Source organism: Merops nubicus, unplaced genomic scaffold (assembly GCF_000691845.1).
Source record: "Merops nubicus isolate BGI_N331 unplaced genomic scaffold, ASM69184v1 scaffold5213, whole genome shotgun sequence".
NCBI lineage: Eukaryota > Metazoa > Chordata > Aves > Coraciiformes > Meropidae > Merops > Merops nubicus.
The window spans coordinates 311320-336090 of NW_008596863.1; the positions used below are offsets into that span (position 1 = coordinate 311320).

At 38.3% G+C, this 24771-nt stretch overlaps 1 protein-coding gene across 1 annotated transcript in view; it reads right to left on the reverse strand.

Annotated features, from left to right (window-relative positions):
* Positions 1-24771, reverse strand: part of GPR133 (G protein-coupled receptor 133) — a 149292-nt gene that overhangs the window by 21268 nt on the left and 103253 nt on the right. The window contains exons 18-21 of the mRNA XM_008936510.1: positions 21571-21724; positions 14532-14598; positions 13414-13480; positions 5630-5721 (exon numbers count right to left, since the gene is read on the reverse strand). Coding sequence (XP_008934758.1) covers positions 5630-5721; positions 13414-13480; positions 14532-14598; positions 21571-21724 — 380 coding nt within the window. The remainder of the gene's footprint in view (positions 1-5629; positions 5722-13413; positions 13481-14531; positions 14599-21570; positions 21725-24771) is intronic.

Genomic DNA, 24771 nt, shown 5'->3' on the forward strand with positions numbered 1-24771 from the left:
TGTTTTGCCCCCATGCACTGCAGTTACTGTCTTTTGTTCCAATTTTCAGTCATTCATTTAACTAAACAGAAAAAATGTTTTTCCTTCACTCAACAGATAACTAAGGGGATGTTTTATTATACTACTGAGTAAAGGCTGAGCTTTGAAGGATGAAGGAAATTACTAAAACAAAAGAAAGATTGTAGTAAAATTCTAAGAAATATTTCTAATTTTGTCATAATTGCTTTCTCCATGGATAATTATGATAGCAGTCACTTCTGGTCCACTGAGTTCTGAAGTGTATACTTCATAAAAAAAAGATAGAGAAATTTCCAACTCATTGGACCATTTCAGACCAAGCAGTGAGAAAGTATTCAATAATACTTGGACTTGGCAATTTATTCAAGAAATGTTAATGAACCTGTCTCTTCTGGACAAGGCAATGCAAAAATGAACTAGCTGGGAAAGTGCAGTGGTATGGCTAAGCATGGTGTCTTTGTTCTAGACTAAAACAGCTACTCCTGCAACAGAGATTTGACTTTAAGTTCTTCCTGTTATGAATAATATCAGCTTTAGTCAAAACTAAGATTTTTGAAAGCTGTATTGTACTTTAACCCTTGTAATCCAGGAGCCAGGTAACTCATGTACTCAAATGACTACCTGGGATAGACTTAATCAGGGAAGAGTTCTCCCTGTGGGTATTGAGGTGTGTACGTTTCTAAAACACAGTCACATTAGAGATCTTTTCTCACTGTAACAGAGAAGTAACTTCCCAAGTAAACACAGCAAGGAGACTTTGAAGGGACACAGCAGGAAAAAAAAGCTATTTAGGTCCTAATAAGAGTTAATGAATGCACTGAGTAGAATCAGGACTTGCAGCAGAAGTAAGAAAGGGTTCAAATGATCCACAACTCAGAAATGTAATCCTGTGCCTTTTCAAGCATGTGAGCAACCCCACTAAACTATTCTGCTTTAATTGCATTAAGCTTAAAGAGGCTACTTGTAAGTACTAGCTTAAACTCAAACACATGATTAAGTATTTCCCTGAAAGAGGGCTGAGTCAAGAACAGATAAAACAAACAAATATTTTATGTATGCATTTAAACGTTTCAGCTTCTGAATTATCACATGAAATTATGGTGCTGAGAGTCAATGGCTAATCATGTAATAAAAGGTTCAAATATAATCAGTCACAACCAAGTGAAACAGCTCATATTTTATATATATGTTCAACATGCTTTAGAAAACAATGCAAAAAGCATGTTCTTAAGTAAATTTAGGTGGCAAATAGGAGCTTATAATAATTAATTGCTCAGCTCTCACCAGTAAACTGCTCTTGAAGAACTGAAGTTTCAGATGTTAAAAGAGTGGCTGTTTTCACACACACATTCTACAATGACCAAATACTTAAGACTGTTCAGACTGTCACAGGTATTTTGTCTATTTAGTATTAATTACCATCTCTGATCATATACTGATTCATTAATTGCATTCATTTTGGCTTTAAATATTGGGTATTTTGCACTTCATGTATCATACAAACCTACCCTTTTATGTTTTTATTTCAGTTTATCCTATATTTTAATTTGGGGCTGCTATTATTATTTACTTTGAAAAAAAAAAAAAAAAACCAAACAGAAAGACATGTCCACACCAGTATCTCCAAAACCTGAATAAAATGTCCAACAAGATGCACTCTGATGTCTCCATTGTGACGAGCAACATCTGAACCTGAAGAGGTCAATCGGCCCATGATGTATTGCACTTTAGTCTGGGCAAAACATGACTGGGGAATGTGAATAATTAACTACTTTTATGATAAAAAGGAATTTCGGTCTCAACTTCCCATACTGGCCTTTAAACATGAAGTTCAACAGACACTGCCCACAGAGTGGAGCACTGGCTCACCCTGACATGTATTCTCTACTCACATTTGAGAGGACCTGTTGCCATATGGAAACTGAGGAACAAATCCTCTAAATAATTACATCAGGTTATTGCTGGATGTTGCCAAGAGAAACAAACTTGTTGGTAATATCCATTTGTGTTGCCAAGTAACTTAATCTTTAGGGAAACTAAGTGCTTTCTGGTCCCAGCACTTCTTTAACAATAAATATCCTTTCTAACTGGTGTCACCGTGGCTCATAACTGCAGCTTTGGTCTGACAGTTTCGCAAGGTAACCTCTGCTCAGCTACAGGCTGGTGGCCCAGGAGGTGTGAGTTACACACACCTGGCTGGAGACATGCTCTAGATGGTATTTGAGCACAGTCCAGGCTGCCCCCACAGTCACTGGGGGGAAATCAGAACTTCTAAGGCAAGGTGGACACTTTACAGACAAGATCAAGTGCGTGGTAGAAGCACCCATTGCTCCACTGATCAGGAGTCCATGTGGGGGTGGTGTGAGCATTACTGAGTTCTGAAGGTAGGGGAGATAATCCAAGTCTGGTGCTCTCCATCCAGGCTGCCAGCAGAAATGGAAGCCTATCCTTGTCCATGTGATTGAAGTTCTCCTTTGGCAGCAAAGCCTGCCAAGAGGCGGCTCGAGCCTGGTGCCGAGTGCGTTCTGCAAAGCCTGTAGGCTGGGATTTTCGGACTACCATGGCTGCTTAACAGCCACTGCAAGTGTGATGCCTCTTAGCCAGGTGCTCCAAGGCAGATATAAACACTGGCCTGAGCTCCCAAGGCAAGGCAAGCTGAGTGCTGGCACCTCCCTCACACGTCTGCCACAGGCACTTTCCTCCTTCTCCAGCCAGTTTTGCTACACCCTTCAGTTCATTATCACTTGTGAACTTCCAAACCCTGCTGCTTTAAGTGTTATCATCTATGCTGTTGCAGACAGCAACTTGCTGTTTCTTATTGTGCTTTCCACTTAAATTTCATTCCAGCCTAAAAAGACACCACTGAAATCCCTCTTGGTTCCCCTCTCAAGTTTATTGGATTGAGCACGCGTCCCCTCCTACAGCTCCTGGTACTGCAGTTCTCATTTTCTGCCTCTGGCCTTCTGAAGCCATGAGCACAGCCCTAAAGAAAAGCACTGCTGCCTCACACACCATTCACTGCAGCTAACCACTGCAAGGTGGTGACAAAGGGCTTCCCTGGCTCTCCAAAGTCACACTGTGCCATTCTCATTCAGCTGTGTGTCTAAGCAGTGCTTGATAAATTCAATAAGATATTGCCATTTCCCCCACAGCTAATATCAAATGAACTGCACTATTCAGATGGATGCCTGACAGGCCTTTTATTTACAGCTCATATTACACAAAGTATTTTGCAGTCTTCGGTGATTCCTCCCTAAGCCAATTGAACTTGTTGATTCCAAAACTACCTTGTGGTCCCTGCTGACAGCAACTTGACAGAAGGTACAGAGCTTGTTGCGTTCTTCTGATTTCTTTGTGCTCTCTGGCACTGATACATTTTGCTGTGCTTATCCACTCTCACATGTTAACAACCTCTCATCAACATCTAGGATCCTTCCGTGGCTGGAGGCATGGGGGGTTTTGCCTTGTGAAAAACATTTCCCATGCAGCAGTCAGAACAGAACCCTCTTTTGTTTTGTTCCCTTCTTTTTTGGAATATGGTACTGGGGACAGAATGATTTCAAAACAGACACATAAACTTCTCACCTATAGAAGGAATACTGATGACAAGAAAATGAAATCCAGTGCTGCAAACACTTTATATTTCTCCTTTTTTCCAACAGACCAGTTACTTTCTCCATGACATCCTCCGTACATGGAACTTTAATACATCATGCCTCACTGCTATCTTGAATCAGGGTATAAACACTATCTAACATCCAATTTGGACAGCTATTTGTGCCCTTCTCATTTCAAATTTCTTTTGAGAAGCCATTTCTGGGATGACATCTACAGAAAAAAAAAAGCTATTCTGTATGTTCTGTTTACCTTCAGTTATGTTTTATTGAATTAATTTAGTTCTCTGAGGAAAGCTGTTCTATCAGAGCATATTTCTGCTTAACCAATAATTTAACAATTGAATCCTTGAAGATATATTTTCCCATTGATTATAATTTTTCACCATCACTTTTAATAGGTCAAATCCTAATACTGTATTTTAAAAACTACTTGACACAAGGAGCGTCTCTTAGCCTGGGTGGCTGGAGAAGTCACATTTTCAGTACAGAGCTCCACCATTCCAAATCTACAGCTGATAATACTTGAACTAAGAACATATTTCCCTGATTAAACGGATTTCACCTCATTCCTAGAGCAACCATTCATAAATTGTTTTAGTTATGTACACACAGATTTCTTTTTAAAAATTAATATATATTAGTGTGAAGGGCACAGTGTGTGTTGAATCAATTCTTTGTAATACAAGTACAGAACCATCTAAGTACATAGAGTACATAGTGTATCTCCTCTCCTGCTTACAGAGGTTGTTCCTTTGTCTTCATAATTCGAGTAGTACACACAAATTGCCATTGATAGCACACAGCTATTTGCTTCCTAAGTTTCTATAGCTCCTTTGTATTTCTGAAGGTCACAAGGACTCAGGCAAACCTGAAACAGTCATTTTAATTCCCAGGCTTTTTTATTTCACTGCAATGTAATTATCTTATAGATTTTTTTGTGTAGACTTACTTACTGTTTTTCTTTTCCTGTTGGATAAGTATACAACAACAAAATGAAGTTAAATTAGGTAACTGTCACCAATATTTAAAATGTAATAGCATTTTAAAAATTACATAAGTAATTCAAGCATAAAAATTATTTTTTATGATACCATTTCAGAGCAATGGCACCAACTCCTTACCACAGAAAAGCCTGTGACTCAGAAACATTAAACACAATGTATCATCACATTTTTCTTCTATCTGAGTTACATATTCCTTGAGTTATGTAGTGTCCTTTTTATATTCAGACTAAAGAATCTTTAGGAGATGCAAAATACAAAATGCAATATTCAGCATCTCTAGTTTATATTCTGTATCTTAAATGATTTTCTTAGCTACCCATATGTAATCATATAGATTTTAAAAATCAGAATTTGTCCTTCTGTATTCAGGTGTAGCAATGTGTCTACCTTATATTTCCCCAGAACCTTGCTAGAACAGTACTTTAAAGATGATACACTCATAGAGGCCACCACCCCAAGAGGTTCAAGGCACCTTGATATAATGATCCGCTTGAATTTAAGCACATATTTAAATCCAGCATGAGTCTGTATGCTTTGCAGTATCAAGAGAGTCTTAAAGATAAGCATACACCTAAATATTATGCTGAACTGGGGCTAGAATCAAGGTTTATGCTCTGAAGGAGCAGAATGGTTGCAATACTCTGTACAGATTACTGATGCTTGGTGAGATTTATCACTGAATATAGCAGGAAGAGGAAAATCTCCATTAATAAAAGGCAAAAACATGAATCAGCAAATGCTGGAGACTGCAATAAGCAGGAAAACACTTTAGCTCATGCTGACCCAGAGGTCTCATTCTGTGCAGCATTTACCTTTCATAAATACAGGCTAACTGGCTGCATTCAAGGGAATTATGTGCTGCCTTAAGTATTATTTACTTTTTAGTAATGAGGAACGATAACAGTGTTTTTGGAGAAGTCCATGAGACTTCCTATCTCTAGTGTGAGATTATTAACTTGTCATAATATAATTTGAATGAGAAAAACTTACTTGAAGGCATTGGCATCTCCGTGCACCTTGTAGTTGTCTGCACTGATTCTTGAGATAACTCTTGTGACGGCAATGAGAATACCAATATTGACCTGAAGAGGAAGAAAGAAGCAGAAGTAAGGAAAGCTAACACCATGGCAGATGTGCAAACTGCCCTAGGGGTGTATCATGCTAACACAGCAGAAAACAGGCACTTTGCATGTTGTATTTATTTGGCACAAGGGGTTTCCCATTTGGGACTGGGAGAGTTTGACTCTTGTCAATGGATTTCCCTCTCCCTGGAGTGGGTAGTTCTTGGCTGTGCTTTCTCTCCTTCAGGAGCAGTCCTTGCCTGCTTAGGTTAAGGCTGGATTGATAACGTTGCTTCACAGCTAAGGTGCTCATGATCCTATTGTACAAATAAATACCTTAAAAATACACAACCAGCCAACAAATTAGAGAAGAAGTTTAGTGAGCGGGGGCACGTGTCTGCCTGCTCTGTGTTTTTGTGCTTACATGTGCTCAGACTTTAGAAGGACCTTTCTTGCTAGACTTCACAGTGCACAATTCCCAACTCTTACCAAACTCTGCTTCCCATCTAAGCACAAGAGTATTTTAAAATAGCAATGAGGAAAATATGTTAAGCCTGAACTCTGCTCTTCAAAAGCCCTAGCAGAAACATCAATAAAATGAAAAGCACTCCAACCAAAAAGGTAGGAAATCTTGAAAAGACTAACACTGAAACTGTCTAACAAAAGAGAGTTTGCTCTGGAGTCACAGGTGAAGAAAGAAGGAAATCTTTATCACTTAAAGGAAATGTGACAAAGTCTGTCTTGCTGTGCAAAGGCCTTGAGTTTAAAGGGAAAAAAAAGGAGAGAACGTGAAGGTGAAAGATGTATTTCCCCTTCCTATCTAAACTTACATATCAGCTACAAAACTGATATTTAGCATCAAGTTAAGAGTAAGGGTTGATATCCTGAACTACATAACAAAAAGGAAGACTTCAAAACTGTGCTGTTGTTCAGTTAAAACTCAATATTCTTAGTCTATTTTTACATAAAGATTCTGAAAATGAGAGTGAATTAAAAAATGCTGAAGTTTGATGATAATTATTTCCTTGATATTTTTTGAATCTTCTGACCAGTCTTTTAATTTTAGATTTCTAAGGGCACATTATCACCCAGTGTAAAGCAGGTGCATAGTTCATTTCTGCCACAGCTTTTTAGCCATCCATGTTGAACCTGACAGCTTTTCAAATTCAAGTGTGCTTGTTGTTGAATCAGCCGTACAGAGATGAGTAAGAGACGAAATTCAATGGTCTTGGGATCACTTTCCTTATTCCCATCAAATCATATTTTGTAAATATCTTTTATAAATTCTTTGAGGTGGTAACGAGCATTTTTGATAAACCTATTTATATGCTAAATATGAGTGTTGACTGAAGCAGCAAACGATGAACATGAACAAGTTACACTTTCTCTTTTCTTTCTCCACCTTCTCCTCCAAACTCCAATTTTTTTCTGTATGTCTAACAAATATCATTATAATTATTCTAGCTTTTCATGGTTATTACACAGAAAATGCCTCTCTGTACCCTTAACTTCTTTCCTGACACATTATCTTCCAGCAGCCTTTTTTTGAGGATTTTATCCAAAATATTGGTTTCCCTTTTTGACATTTCCTTGTGGATGGCTCACTGACAATCCAGGTTCACCCTGACACAGTTTCTCCATGATCCTTTTTTCTGATCATGTTGTCTGGTTTTCAGACAACAGCATGCTCCTGCCAGCCTCACAAATGATTAATCCTAAGGCTTTCCTTCATTCCTAATTCTTTTAAGACAGTCCTAGATTTAGCTTTCTGCATAGCAGTTTTAAAAATATGCAGATTATGCCTAAAAAATGTATCCTAGAATACTCCCCAAAAAACTCCAATGAAGTAAAAAAAGAGATGAAATAGCATTCTTCAAATTCTGAATTTCCTACATCTTACAAAAGTAAATGAAAGTTATGAAAGATAAGCACCAACGAATGTTTACTCAGAATCTTGCAAGCTCTCACTCAAACTGTACATGAACCCTAAGATCTGGTCATGAAAACAGCACAAGCAAGTCTCAAAGGAGACAAATTAAAAGATTTTTCTAAAGCACAAACTGTTCAGCATTTCTAGCTGAAGTTTAATTTATTTTCATAAGAGAAACCAAATTAGAAATTCATTTCCTAGGAATTTTGGGTGGTCTAAAGTAGAAATTTTAAAAGGCTGTGCAATCAGTGTGACTGTATCCTTTCCAGGGGGCATTAGTAGCATGTTTAAAAGATGAGAAGGAAACATTGTGAATTCATTGCTGATATAAACCAAGGTACTTGTAAGATTAGCAACAAAACATTACACTCAAGTCCTGAAGTTCTATATTTACATTTCCTGAAACAATTGAATATTTTTGCTTAGGTATTTTGAGAAATTAGTTTAATCTCCTCCAGCCAAAATAAACAGATTAGCTACAAATGTCTTCCTTTGTCCATGTTTCAGTAACTAAAGCATGGAAGTATTTCCACTCCCCTTATAATGGGAAAACAAAATACAGCCACTGAATTGTGACTCCAGTGATTTTTTTGGCATCTGACATAAAGACTTTGCCAATGATTTGAACAGGAGAATGCTTTGTTGATGAAACACTCATTATGCTTTAACCTATATCAGAATGTTCGAACTAGGAGAATAAACATTTAAATGAGGGAATTGTGTATGGTTCCTTTCTCTTCCTTTTCTGAAAGTCCATTATCACCTGACAGTTTCAGTTATTTTGCCTTAAAAGTACAGTCAACTGTAAAATATTTTTGCTTGAAGGTACTGGTTACACTCTTAGAAAAATATATAGCTAATAACATTAGAGCTTGTTTCCTAACTCACAGGATTCCTTTCAAGGCAGCTTGTCCAACCCCAGGCACTCGCAAGTCTCTGTGAAATCAGCAGGAGCTGCCAGTTCCCATTACTGTAGGCTTGATCCAAAGCCCACCAGAGCCCATGGAAAGATCCCAATGACATCAGGGAGCTCTGGCTTACTTTAGTGACAACTTCATCTGACTAAAAATTGTCGGATCAGGAACAGAGTTAAATGAATAAACAGGACCTCTTTCAAAATCTTTTCTCATCAAAAATTTGCCACAGCAGATACAGTGAGACAACTTCTTCCCTCACTTGTTTTTTTTTTTTTTTTTTACAGTGATTTCACCTAGATTTCCTCCAAGTCTCATGAGATTTTTAATTCTTCTTTAGTACAGTACAGAAATCCCATGTGTAAAATGCTCTGATGTGGTGTGTTGTATTCTAGCCAAGGAAAGCTTGGCAGCACAGGGGAACAAAAATAAAAAAAATAAAGGGGTAAAACATATTGTCTTAATTAAATCCATTGACCAGCTCTCCTCTAAAACCACAAACTATTTTAGGCTCCACTTCAGTTTTGGGCAATGGTACAGGGAATTATAACTGACTCTTACAGACTAGGCCCCCAGTGAGGTTTATCATACTTTCTCGTGGTGTGAGCTGATAGGATCCTGTCATGACACCACTGGTAGCACACCAATGCAAGTGGTTGAAGTTGCACCCCATTGCTAGAGCACACCAGAAATTGTGACTGAGTATTATGCAGTTTCAAACACAGCTACTCAATTAAATTAGATCTGTGTTAATATTTGGGAGAATGATTCTGGAAAGCCTGATTCCACTTTTAGCTATCCCAGAGCAACCACAAGTGGAACAGACTAAATTGAGTTATTTTAGGCTTCTATGTACATGACTTCCTATTATATGCATATAGTATCAGACCAGTCAGAATTGAATATCAGAGCGAAACTTGGAGGCTGGTGAGAAAATACAGAAGAAAATAAAAAATAAATATAAGGTGTAACAGATCCTTGACTTCTACTCTTCCTTAATATTAATCCTTACAGTCTGTACCCTTGTTCAAAAAGATGTTGCATGCTTCCCTGTTGGTTAAGTAAGAAGAAATTTAATTTTAAAATAATGAAGGAATTTAATTTTAAAATAATGAAGGAATTTAGTTTTAAAATAGCAAAAGTGCTCATAACTGGGTGCTAATAAGAAAGAATGAGAAGCTTAGCAGCTGTGGTCTGTTCATGCTCCAATCCACCACAGTGCTTAAGTATGTACTTGATATCAATGACTCTGAGGAATCCTACTGTCTCAGAGCCTTTAAACACCATGGGTCCGATTCTGTCACCTTTTCCCATGATGAATGATGTCTAATAAGGGACACAAATCATCACTTTTCAATCAGTGAGCCTACCTGCAGAGTGAGATACTGTTCAGCATATGGAAATTACCCTAATTCTACACTGGTACATGAAGGTATGGATAAAGATCACAAGGCAATGGAAATTACTAAGTCATATATGATCAGCAGGCATAAGGGAGAAAATATTTTCTTATATATTGAATATTCATAAGCAAGTACTAACTGAAGACAGTGATGACAATCTCAGCTTGGGACCCAAGTTCCACAGAGTCCCATCTGAAGACACTGGTTACAAAGTTGATGTCCCCACAGCACAGAACTGGTAGCAATATGCTAATGAAAATCATTTAGCTCTATAAAAATATTGTTCTTCCAAAAGACTTGTAAAAAACAAAAGGAAAATAACTCCTTACAGGGAAAACAATAGAATGGACTTGCCACTACCACTCAGTATCTCCCCCCTGCAACGGATTGTTCAGTGTCTGCAGCACACCCACTGCTCCACGTACACAGATGCTTTCTGCAGAATTTCCTTAATTCTGCCATATCTATGGAAACACACCAAGGCAGCAGATGGTTGATAACAAACAAAGCCTTCTGCCAGAAGTTTTAATGTCTTTTTCTAAAAATTCAGGTGCTTTTTCAAGTTTTGGGGTTTTTTTTCTGTTGAAGACACATCCCAGATCAACTTTGGCTGAGATTAGTTTGGCTTTCAAACTAATTGCAACAAATTTTTGTGAAGCTACCTTAAGAGGAGGCTATAGAAGCTTGGGTGTTGTGGTTTGTGGGATGGGGGCAAGTGATCTCTAAACTGTAAGATGGAGGTAGATGCCAAAAAAACCTACAGATGGAATAATTTCCTTCATCACAACCCTTGAATCGACCCCCACGGAAGAAGCACTTTGGGTATGGGAATCCATATAGGGCTGGGAGGTTCTGTGAATTACTCCCTAGAAAAGTATGTGTGAATATTTTTTCCCAGTCACACTCCCACTACATCATTCTGTTTGAAGGCTCCGTGATGTCTATATTGCCTGTGAGGCTGTGGCAGGACAGAAGAGGATTGTGTCTGCCTAGTCTCTAGCGAGTGGGAGTTGAAAAGAGCAGTCCCCCTGTTTCTTCACAGCATAATCCTTTTTCTTGGCAGAGAGAAACTGTGGATGGAAGTAGTCAAAAATTGCTTTTGAGAAGTATTTTCAGAGCTAAAGACTAGTTCATGCAACTAGTGGCTAATTTGTTATTTAAAGAGCACAAGCACACATGCGCACAGAAAAAAAGTGTTTTGCCTTGTTATTTCCCTGCAGGCACTAACACATTTTTCAGCTAGCATATTCAATGCCTAGAGAGAATAATTTGTCAGCTAGCTCGCTGCTATTTTGGGCAGAGCTGGGTTTAGCCTATTTAACAAATTACTCTATGTGGATCAACCTTGTGAGCTCACTCTTTCTCTTTCTCAAAATGTTTGTATCCCTACAAGAATATAACTTGAGCTGCACAAATATGATACATCATAAGTGAGAGCCAGACAGTCCAACCCTTAGTTTCACTGGCAAGCAGCTACGCATGCTAATTGTCAAGGGCTGTGCTCACTCAGGTAAGTGCTTCACTGGCTGGCACGTTTTGATTAATACCATTTTTGGACAGCAGCTGGGAAAGATTTGATTTTACTGGTTGCATGTCATTTGCTCCTTTGCTGCTGAACAATGGCCAGAAAGTAAGTGTTAATGTGAGAAGGAGACCTTTAAATATTAGATTATTTTAATTGCTCTCCAGTCATCAGTATTTACATACCTTTGAATATAAACTCACAAACAGAAGGGCCAAGGTACAGGCCAACAAGGAATTAAGTTTGTTGGAACAAAGTCCAGAGCTATTTAGCCAGCTCTAATCCAATGATGAACATTTTTTATTTACATGTACATGCTTTCACTTAGGTAAAGAAATTTTGCCTTTACTGCACAGGGACTTTTCAATGTTGATTTGATTAAAATGCTAACATGACACAATTTCTGTCACATCAATATAACAACTGCTTTCTTTGTTTTTTTAACATATTTTTATGTAACCTAGTTTTTCAGCAGCTGGACCTTGGGTGGAAGATGCTGGACTGGGTTGAGCTGCCTATAAGAGGTGCTGATTTCACTGTCTCCCAGGCGAATGTTAGGATGTCCACTCAGCTGCAGTGTGAATTTGCCTCTGATGGAAAAGGTCAGCCAAGGAGCCTACTTCTGTCTGCCAAATAGCTACAGAGATACACAGTGGTAAACATTAGTTCTATAGATATAGGTCTCCTTTACTTCAGCCTGTCAGCAGGATTTGTGGGATTGTTCTGTGTGATGAAATTTGGGAGTTTCGTTGTGCTTTCCATTGGAAATCCCACCTTTCTTAGGGAAGCACAAGGTACAGTCAGTTGCTCCTGTTGGTGCTCCTCCATGCAAGTAGTCAAGATCTTATTTTACCTGACTCTCCTTAAACACCACAGCAGGCAGACCCCAATCTAGATTTGGACTCATGTCTTTGAAATCTAAGTGAAGCTTTAAAGACAACCTGATTTTACTAAGTGAGTCTATTCCATGTTCATACTCTCACTCTGACATAACCTGCAGCAAAATTTGTAGGGAACCTAATCAATTAAAGTATTTGAAACAGTGCTGAAGAGGAATAATCTCCAACTTAATCCCTGCAAACACCCCTGACTCCTTAATCATGGTGATTAAGCTGCAACTCACTGTAATTTAATGTGTGGACATGATTAAACTGCTGTAGAGCAATCGTGTATCAGCATCAGAGCCATGATCCTGCAGCCTCCCCTGGAGAGAGGATATTCATCGTGGCTGGCAGAGGGGTTTGCAGCAGCCACCTGAACCCTGGCAACCTCACTCTAACAGCCCTGCCTTGATCAGATGGACAAACCACCAAACCCAACAGGGAGTTCAAAATCAGAGGAACAGCACAAATTCCTTGTCACTGTGAGAAGACAGGTCTCAAGGCAGCTTGTTACCTGCCCTCAGCTCACTCAAAGGGTGCCAGCTCAGGCCACTGTTTAGCCCCATTCTGGGTAGCTGCTGACTGCTTGCAGACTCTGCTGATGATCATCTCCACTGGGGGCACTTGGAAAAGCAAAAGTTTCAAATACCAGTGGGGTGGAATCAGCCTTTCAGCTGTTACTGGTGTGTATGAAACACAAACCACAGAGTTTGTTCTTTTGGGAAATCTTTCTGAGAATTATTAAAACTCCCAAGATTACTTGGTTCCACACAGTTATTGATGGCCCCAACAGGGTGGTTTCAGAAGAGGGCTGTCCCAGGTTTTTAGGTTGCATCTTTGTTTTGGAATAGTGAAATGAATAGTGTGAGAATTAATGCACACAAATTAATACCCAACCACGTACAAGACGAAAATCAGAGGAAGAGCAAGGCAATTCTGGACCATTCCCCTCTGTTGTTTTACTGGCCTGGCCCAAGGCCTGCCACCAGACCTTGGGCTGGTTCTGCTGCCTGGCTGACACAGACGTGCAAGGAGGAACCAGCAGCAGCTGTGCTTTACCTACCAGAATGACAAACAACGCCGGTGCCACAAAAGCCCAGATTGCTCCATTCTCTAAAGAAAGCCAGCAGCTGCAGGGAAAAATTAGAATGAATTTAGGTGAAACATAGGGTCGTTTAATTAGTAATGGTTTTTTAAACAAAGGACTAAAAGAGAGTGCAAAAAGATTGACGAATTTTGAAAGCAAGAGACATGGTAGAGCAGCAATCAGAAGCTCCTTTGCCCCTCACACTCAGGGGATCTGAGGCAGGAGCTCATTTTGATTTGTATCTTGCAGAGAGACAGTGACAGAAATCTGCCCCAGTACGCCTTCCAAGAGCATTAGGGGTGGAAGGATGGGAAGGGAGGAAAGGGTTTATTTGCTATTTGTTGTTCTTGTCTGCTGTATCACAGGCAGTCATTTCAGTGCTGTGAGCACTGTCATCGTAACAGGAGACAAATTGAAGCCCTCCCTGCCTTGCCTGGCTGGTGAGGAGGAAGAGGCTGGAAACATGCTGTCAGCTCCACGTGTCTTTCACACAGCAGTGGCAACTCAAGCTACTTCACACATGAAAAACAACCCTTGCTCCAGATCTTTTGCTTACATTATGATAGGGTTGAACCCTACGATCTGTTTTGAGTTGGTTTGGTTTGGTTTGGTTTTTTTCAGATAAATTTGTTTTTCTTTTTCCAAATTAGAAAGGAACTTAATTTTCAAAAATTTTAACAATATCCATTCTAGCTCTTCAGATATTTAATTGCATTTTTTTCCAAAACATTAAATATCTTTTATCAAAGATTATTCTCATCTAGTAAGAAATGTTTCCACCCACGCTTTACTTCATGTGTGGGTTGAGCAGGGTGCTCACTGTAGGACACCTTAGACCTCTGCAACAAAAGGGGGAAAATAGGCAAAACATCTCAGGAGCTTTTTGTGCATCATCTCAGCAGTGAAGAGCAAACCTGAGGCTCTTAGGCTTAAGAATACGCCTATACAATTGTGGTGCTTTTGTAGGCTCTCTCCCCTGCTCCTCAGCATCACCTTGCAGAGCTATAGCCTTGTTAACAGATTTATGAGTTTTTATACCCATCAGATTTTTTTCATCCTTATTGGACCTGCAGTGAAGACATTTCCATACTCACTTGCCACTTTCTCCATAGCTCTCTAGGGATGATGTTGCAGAAATGACACAAATCACCAATGGGCAGCCTGTAAAAAGGCAAAGTCAGAGGCAGTATTAGCAACAAAAGTACATTTTCCAGTAAACCCTGCAAGCTCAGCTAAATTTTGCATGGACAACAGAACACTTCAGAGTAATTTTAGAATTAAGTCTAACTTGATATCCTCCTGCAGCTGGGTAATACAAGGCTTTAATCAATTTATGTCAGACAAACAGAATGACTTTTCAATAAAGCACTATAACAGTTAAACGGAATTAGTGCTGATTTCAAGGAGAATCACAGCCCTTCTCAGACTGGTTTGTGCAATATCTGCTCTTGCTATTCAAGCAGTGATACCCTGTGAAGCCGTATCAGACTTATTTTAACCACTTTCCCCCAGGTAAGTGCACCTGCTCCAAGAGTTCCAAACAATCTAGAAACAAAGCTGAGTTTCTCCCAGGGGTGCATGGCTGGGAGGACAGGGATGGTGACATTCAGCTCTCCAGAGCACCACACACACCAGCAAGAGACAGTTATGGAGAGATAGAAGCAAATTCAGACCCCCTTAGATGCCCAACCAAGACTTATTTTAACATAAATATGTAATAGCTCTACAAGGTTTCTGTGATTAAAGCAGACTAAGTTTCCAGATGGGTTTTGACAGCTCCAGTGTGCTGCACCCTGGGAGGTGGAGGAGTGCTTTATGGTACTTAGGCACAGGCAGGCAATTATGGTCCTGCTGTCAGGGGGAGCTGCATGTCCCTGGCCCCCAGCACTGGCCTGCTCAGCTCCCAGCCTGGAAAGCTGTGCTAAAGGGGCACGGGAGGAATGAGGCTTTTCTTGCCAACAGTTCCGAATAAAGTAAAACTTCAACCCTTTAAATATTAAACCATTGTCTGTTAATTCCTGTATGATTTAACAAAGTGTGAAGATTTGGAGTTCTATCATCTTATGGAATTTAATAACCGGGTCCCAGACAGAGTATTATACAGGATAGCTTAAACTTTCAATTTTCTGTATGAGGCTTTACATAATCCTCTGACAAACAATTTCTCCTCAATCTTACCAGTATCATCCCCATAAAATTCTGTAAAACTTTCTTGTCATGACAGACCTATAATTTTTGGAAGAAGTGTTTTCATTTCGTAATGACTGTAGCTAGAAACACCCTGTATATAAATAAGAACGATACTCAGCGCTTAAGAAGCAACATCTACAAGCATTGTTTAGGTCTTAGACCTTGAAATCCAATCTGCAGGATGGAGTTTAATATCCCATAAAGTTGATTTTGCTTTCTCATGCTTGTCCAAATCAGGAAAAACACCTTAGAAGTAACATTTGCATAAGACCTAAGCAAAGCCAAAATTTTAGTTTATTCACATTTGCCTATTTAAGAAGGGAAATTCATACACACATTTGAAGAGGATCAAGATTGATTATATTCAATGGAGCAATTAATCACAGACATAAGTCTGTGTGCTGAAAGTCAGTCTGCCATGGGTATGTGAGCTACCTGGACTAAAGGTCCCTTAGATATGTCTACACATTCCTAGTCACACCTTTGGTTGCTGAGCAGACATTGTTGATGGACACTGTTTATCTTCTGATGCAAGTTGTCTTCCCACGCCAGAGACTTTGTCACAGAAGCAAAAATACCTGTGCCTAACTCTCGTTTATTCTTCTAGAGTCTGCCTTTTTTTTTTTTCCTCAAGTGAAATGCTAGATATTCAAAGGATTTAGCATGACTCTTTATCAATTTTAAATGGCAGTGAAGAAGAAGATTAAATACAGAGTTCCCTTGGAAGATAATAAAACTTATGCAGATGAAACATAGAGCAGTCATCTGCACAAAAAGAGCTGTTAAGTCAGTGAGAATAAAATGGTCTGCAGCCTATAGTGCCATGTTTGCCTTTTCTTTGCATTAACAAGATACTAAATGGGGAACAGCAATGGAGCCAAAGTCAAGGTTTTGTTACAGTGAAATTGGAGTATTTTGCCTTTAAGACACAGCCATCCAATAAATTCCATAAAGGTTGAAAAAAATATATTTAGTCTAAGGGGATCACAAGATTTGATCTGGCCTGAAGAATTCATACAGATTATACATTATACACAAAAGTAACTGTTTGCTTAATCTTTTGTCAGTAATAATTACATGAGAGCTGTGAGATTTAGTTTGAACCCATAATAGGCAATGTTAATGTTGTGCTGGCACTGGTGATCATCCATGAAAGAATTATGGTTATGGCTTTTTACTGTACCTGAATGTTTTCTCAGTACTAGCAGATGCTACAGATTCGCTCACCAACCCGATTCCAAATCACTGAATTTATGATGTAATAGATTGTGCTTCCCAGAGCACTGTAGCAGAGGAAGATGTTCTAGCACACCTTTTCTGGCAGCTGATCTATGGCACTAATGTCATCGGTGTCTCTGTAGTCCAAGAGCATTACAGCATCTCATTCAAACGGGGTAAATCAACCCACGTAGAGCCATGTGCTGCTCCAGCTCAAGTTCTCCAGGTCCTCAAGCCAGCTACCTCCCAAATCCAACACCAAAACATAACCCACAGAGCAGGCATAAGCTCCCAGTACTTGGCACAGGAAGCCAAATAACACAATCCTTACTCAGACAGAATTTTCCCTGAATTCAGCCCAAATACAGTCACTAGGGTAAAGCCAAAAATGAATGTCAGCTAGGTCCTCTTATTCAGCATTAAACTCCACATCCAATCCATTTGCTTTAAGTTTCTGGGGCACTAATGATAAACAAAATGGAAAACGCCTGTAAATCCATATGCTGTGTTTTGGCACTTCTGTGTTTTCTGCGCATAGCAAAAGAAAATAGGCAGGCCATAGAAACTGTGGCAGACAATATGAAGCAATTTTAAGGCATTAATTCTAAAAGGTGAAATATGTCATTTATTGAGGAAGATGAAGCATTAGACATGAATGTAGATTTCCTTCCAAAACTGAAAATTTTTATTTTACTTGATTGGGAAAAGTGTATTCTTCCCTTTGTTTTGTGGAATTTAACTTTCTGTGATTTTTTTTTGCTGTGTGTTAGACCATAACTATGCAGAAGCCTGGGACTACATCAAGCAACAGCAAATAAAGAAATTTTGGTCTTTTGACAGCTCAGAAAAGTCTCTAAAGGAAAGGAAATTGTCTGAAATAGGAAAACATGTTAAGGCCAAAGTGCCATAGCAAAATCTTCAGTATCACAAACTGTATCATCAGTGTCCTACAAATGAGTGGATGGGAAAAGCTTTTCTACAATAATTTGGTGTTTTATGCTGAATCACCAAGGCAACAAAGTTGGGGTTTTTTTTCATCAATCTCAAGGTAGCTTTAAAGGTTCCTCAAATTGTTTTTCCTTTGAATTCCTGACAACTGTAGTCTTTGAGGTAATTTTAGCACTCTTGGGACTAAAGATAACACACAGGAACTTGAATCAGCTCTGTACATTTGGTATCCTGTCTCTCTGATTGCTGTTGAATTCATATTACAGGAGTAATATCTCTCAGAAATCTCAATAGGTTTTAGATCAGTGGTACCCAGTGTAGAGTTTCTTGTCCCTGTCTTCTCTCATTTCCTCCAACTTCAATTTGTCATTAATATAGACTTCGCAAACTCTTATACATTTACCTAGCCCTTTGGGGTTTTTTTTTTGCTTAAAAAAGAATTATAGGTCTGGGGGGTTAAATTAAGAACTGAGGTTTTTCATTACTCCAGGAACTATGAATTTGCAAATGTCAAATGCATCCACACATCAGTTAAAAGAAAAAAATACTAAGAAAAAAACTATGTTTTGACTAACATGAGATGAAACATTCTTGTCTTCAACTTCTTTCAGCTATCTTTGGTCAGTATAATAATTAGTTAAGTCAATGTGTAAAACAGCATGGCCATTTTTATTAGATACTGGAAAATGTGTATCTATTATGGTCTCAAGATGACACAAAATTGCTCAACTTCCTTTAAACTGTTACATTCAAATGCAAATTTACCCCTTCATTTTAAGAGCCACACAAAATAATTTTAGGATAAAACCTTTTCAGCCTCTTTCCCCAGCTTTGCAAGACTTCTATTTCCTATGCAACAATTTTATGGAATACATATAACTTCTTTCTATTGTACTTTCATCAAGTCCATGAAGGAACAGCCCAAACTCTACCCCATAGACTATGAGTACACACTGCTGCTGAAGGCAGTACTGACACTTGGTCTTTAATTAAACATTTCTGTCCATATTATATGCCAATATGCTAGCAAAAGAGAAAGTGGGGAACTGAGAAACCTGGGTGTTCTTTTAAGCTTTTAAGCAGGGAATGCTGAACACTACAGTGTGAATTTTCTCTCTAAAACCATCATTATTCAGCAACACCTACCACCAACTGAATGAGCATTAGAGTTCCATGCCAGACAGTGAGTGGAGGTGCTGTTGACTGAAGGAAGGTTGCCCTGATGTTTATCAAGTGATAAACAATTTGAAATGCAGTTGCCTAGTTAAATTACTTCAGCAAAGTTTAGGTACACTTACAGCAGTGACATGATGTCAGATGTGATTAAGGAAATGCAACATTTAACTCAAAAGTAAATGCTTTTGACCTACACAGAAAAAAAATAAAGCAATACAAACTACTTTCCAAGCAACCTGGAAGATTTAGTGGATTTCAGAAAATACTTTTTCCCCGAGTCATTGTAAGGATAATAATTGGAATGTGCTTTCCAAAAATAAATTATTTATCAAAACAGGGGGTTTGAAAGTTTTACGTGGAGAAATGTATTATTGTTGTGTGGCTGATGTCTTCCACCATCCATCTCCAACAGTACCTTTGCTACATTTAAGAAACAGCCCTTGCCATCAGGTTGCTTACACAATCCTTGCCACAAAGAACATTGCTGGAGAATGGATATAGAAACTTCTACTGCTGGTACCTCCTGTATTTTGCTACGTACACCTATTTCGATGGCAAATATATACTATAGGGACTCCAAAGCATTACTCTAAATAGCACTGAAGAGACTTTTTAGTAACCACATTTAACATCCCGTTGGGTTATGTACCAATAGGCTATGTACTCATTGTGCTAATTACTACTAATTGAGTGGTAGCAATCATATTGTAATAAACTGAGGCAAAATGCAACATTTAATATTAGTCATATCAGTCAGGTGCTGTGCTTATCCTTGTGTCTTCTAAATCACTCTGTAGATCACTGCCATTTTACAATAAATAAACCTTAACACAGAACACCAGGGGAAAAAAAAGGGCAAAGGTGCATTGCAGCACACATAAATCATTAATTTATTTTAATGAGGTAATTAAGGATTGATTGTAAATTGAGTTAATCAAAGCATCTGCTATAAGCAAATACCCCAGTGAATTAAATGGCAGTTCTTAACTATTTTATTATAAAACTGTTGTGTTTTTTTACTTAATATTTCTGAAGGAGAAAGAGTTCTTAGGGGCTTATGAGAACATTTTCTTTGGTTTGATCCACTTGGATTTGTATTCCATGAGCTCTGGATTAAATAAATCCAAAAGAAACCTCTCTAATATCAGCAGGTTTCACTACATTTAATGCTGAATCTACAAGAATCTACAAAGTTGCACTGTCTTCAACCCTCAGCCTGCTTAGGTTGTCTTTTGTGTCTATGTGCAAGAAAAAGATTAATTACTCCTATCTTGACTAGTGGTTTGGGGGAGAGAGGGAAGAAAATGTAGGTTTCACACAACTACTAAGAGCTCAGCAAAACAGCTTTCAAATGTTTTCAATAACCAAAGCTTTAAGGTGCGTATTGTTGGCAAGCAAATTGGCCATTCCTGATGAGAAAAAACTGTCTTAAAGCAACTAGATTAAGGACACTTTTATGTGATACTCTTTGACTTGTCATGAAGAAACAATGAGGGCAAGAAGAAGAATTGTAATTAACCAAACTGCAGTTTTTCCCCTCAATCCAGCAGATATTGTGTTCACCAAAGGACCGGATCAATTAGCCTTAGATAGAACTGCTAAGAAGAAGATTCAAAAATTAAAGAGGAATGATGTAGAGAATAAAAAGGCCATATTAAGAGAAGGACAAGTGGGCAGCTGTTGAAATACCTATACATGAACAACATCACTATCACCTGGATCTGCATGGTGTCAATAGGTATTAAATGTTCCAATTATGACTGCAGTAGGTCTGCATTATTGGTATTAATGGTTTTCATTCAGCTTCCAAATTAACTGGGGGAAGGAAACAACACACAGATAGTGTATGTTTTAAATATTTTGAAATTATCTGTATTTACATAGATATTTATTTGCTATCTTTTTACACTTCTCATTTTGACTCTATGTGTGAGGTTTTCTTCTTTTAAATGTGAAGTTCTATCAATCATCACTGCTCTACTTGCAGGACAGTGAAAGCAAGCTACCTTGCTAGACAAAATTCTCAGTTTTGACTCTTCAGTACACACACAGATTATGCTTTTGCTACCACTACCATATTTAAAAAGCATTGAATTATTATCTGTGAGATTTGTGTACCATAGGACTGCTTTTTTATTCTTAGTAATAATATTGAGGTTCCTTGCAGCCTTTTTCATCTAAGGGTTTCAAGGCATAAAACATCAACAAATGATGTCTTGTGATACTCCAGTGCCGCTGTGACACTTTTTCATGTATGGATAGCAGAATACAAACAGAATAAGCCAGTGCTGTCAGTCAGAACCAAATAAAGAACATAGCAGTGCAGTGAGACCTCCCTCCCACATTCCTGGTATTGACTTGGTAATTTAGGATCTGATCTGGCCTAGTGAGGTCATGGTATTCACTGCAGTGGAATTTGGTTTAGGGTCTACAAATTTTAAAATCTGGTTACAGTCAAAAAAATTACACATTTTCTTACCAAACAGACTCACTTTCAGCAAGGCAAACTATGATCATAAGGTAAAAATTTTACATATGGCTCTGAATGTAATCTTGTCCAACAGTGAGAAGACTTAAAGCAAGCAGCTACTAAATGCTTACCCCATCCAATTCCGTAATAATATAAGTGCTTGCTCTCTTCTGACCCAAATACTTTGATCACCATACTGTAAAGGTGAAATCCTTCCACCAGCATCCATGCAAAAGCACTCAGGAAGAAAAAATGAAGAAGAATGGCCAAGATCTTGCAGGGCACCTGCATTAAGAATAAAAATTAACACATTACCTCTTTGTGATGCAGTCACATTGTTTTTCTAATTTTTTATGTTTTTCTGTATACATTTACATGCTAAGTGGCAAATCACTGCAGCAAAACAGACTTTAAAACAATGCACCAGAGAGTTTTGCTTTTCTACATGGTTTTCAGTTAGCTTCAGAATAATACATCCTCTTACCTTTTAACAACAACAACAAAATATTGCCAAATGTGATGTGGAAATCCAGATTATTTATTTGTAATGGTAGGAGCAATACAGTTACTAAAGTCTACAAAATATTTAAGAATGGCAAACTGAAACAAATCCGGTTTCTGAGTGTGTAGTAAATATAGGACAGCCAAAGAAGTGGGGGTACAGGCATTGTCCTGTACTCTACTTCTTGTCCTGTGATGGTAGAAAAACTAGTATAGGCATACCTCATTTTCTAAAAAGAACTGGCAGGAAGTCAGTGGATCTGTTAGGCTTGAGTGAAAAATGAAAATTTTTAAATAAGGTGCCTTGCTGAACCTGCTTTTTAGTTACACTTCACCATGTGTCTTTCCTACTTTGCCGTTCCTCATATCAAAAATAGGATAACACACAAATTAAATCACATTTTGAATTCCACTATCTGCCTGTTCTGATTAGAAATTCTGTCAAAATCTCATATGGTCCATCAGTAATACTAATATAGACATTTCAAAAATTATAGCAAGCTGTCATTTGCTCTTGGCTCCTAATTGCTCTGTGGTGGGCATCCAGTTTGCCACCTGTTTGAATTCTCAATTTCCCACAGTCTGATGTACCAGTTGTATATGAAGTCATACTTGACAAGAACATATCTAGTGATTAAGAGAACGAACAAAAGTCTCAGTAGGGTGTTTACAGACAATTCAAATACTCCTTCATAGTCCTCTATTCACTATATGCTCTCAAGAATCTGGAAATAGGAGCTAATATGAAAGCTTAAGCAACAGAAAACTAGCATCTAGAAAGTGAGACCACTTGGTGTAAACTGGACTATATGTTTCAATTTTAACATGTTTTGAGGTAAAACAAATGCTGCCTCAGAAGAGAGGAATGCCATGACTAAGGCAATGCAGCAAGAAGTTAAAAAAAGGGTCTTGAGTCCCACTACACCCACCTCAATACTTACGGCCCACTGAGGGCTATGGGGAATGCAGTACAGGTTTAACACCTTTACTTTTCCTTAACATGTTCCTCAAAGAGATCTTTACATTTTTCTCCAAGTCTCCTATCAGCCTACCTTACAAAACCAGGAAACCTAATCCTTTCCTCTCCCCTCCTCCTCACGTATTCACACAGCACACTCTCCTTTCCCCACTAATTGCTTTTCGAGGATGTCTCACTACAAGTGGCTTTGCTCATCATACAGTAATTGAACAGATGTGACTGCCAGTGATCTTACCACAGGATAACCTTGTTTGGTTTGCTTTCAGTTAAGGCACATTTTAAACATGCTTTTGGAATGAGTCCCAGCTATATCTCAGTTTTGCATCTTGTAGCATAATGATCATGGTCATTCTGCTCTGTAGTTGCAACATCCCTTCTGTGACACCTACAGAATTTCAGAGGGATTGCTTACATGCAGGCCATGCAAATGGGAATCATTTGTTTGTTTTTTTTTTCTTCTTCAAGGTTTCCCTTCCTCACCTGGATAAGTCCCAGTAAAACAGCCAGGCTGGTGGAGTCTGTGTGCTGAGGAAGCATTACCAGCAGGAACCAGTTTGCTGCCACAGTGGTCTTCAGATGTTAATCAGAAGATTAATCCCCTTGTTATATTAGCTTGGCTTCCCTGTGCTGGCATTTTATTATTTTTGTTGATATTCTGGGATTTTGTACACTAATGAAAATTAAAGTATTGGGACTTGATAGTATAACAAAAACTGAAGCTTTCCTGTAGGTTCTCACTTGTACTGAGTGGGCTCTGTGCTAGTGCAAGGACATTCTAATGCGAATCCACTGTGAGTATTTATATATCTCACTTACATGAATTAAAAAGAAAGTTATTGCTTTTTAATTCATGTAAGTGAGGTATATAAAAGTTTTCATATTTTGCAGTGTTTGGTGACAGGTAACTAAATCAGATTTCCTTATTGCCAAGAACTGTAGAAAACTTCCCAGTTAATTTTATCATAAGGCTATGAAATCCATTTTAGTGCCTTTTGATTTCTACCAGAAGATTAGTCCATGGAAATAAAAATGCAACATAAAGCTGACTTACAAGCTAGATCTGTCAAATGCATAGTTTCCAAGTTTTGAGTAGCCAGACTATATGAATCACAAAATAACAGAAAAATAAACCACAGTGAAGTAGCAGAAGGCTGATCTATATAGAATTGTGTGTGTTACTGAGATTTTTACTAGATTTTTTAAATTTTTTTTTAATACTGCAGATTTTTTAATAAAATCCATAGCAAAGTTGTTACTTATTCTGTATTTGTGGCTCAAACATTACTTTGAAGATACTCTTCAATGACAGAATTGTCTTTTTGAAAAAGGCATTGAAAAGCTGAGACTTTACATCTTAAAAACAAGCAGGTGTCCCTTGCTGTGTCATATGATGCACACTACTTTTGGTGGAATACCTGTAAAAAGACAGATCTCATTACTGTTATTCTTACAGCTGACTACCTGTGAGTCTGTGGAAATAGAAAAATCAGTCCAGCCAGTAGCAAGGCCTTTCATGTTAGAGTCACTGAGAAAGTAAAGAAGACTCTCAGAAAATAACAGTCATTTGTTTACTGAGGACAGTCTTTAAACAGATAGGTAAATTTGCATAGATTTTCTAAATTCAGCTTATAATAGAGTTTTCAATTTAAGTGGCAATCTTACTGCATTATACAGAACCCTCTGAAAAAGTCCTTCCCTGCAGTCTATATACTGCTTTGATACACAATCTTGAATTTCTACAGATCCATAGATCATAAACAAAAGCAGCTAATTTCATCTCTCTGTTTGGAAGTGTTTTAAGCAATGTCATGCTGGAGTACTGAGTGAGAAGTAGCTCAACTCACTGATGCAG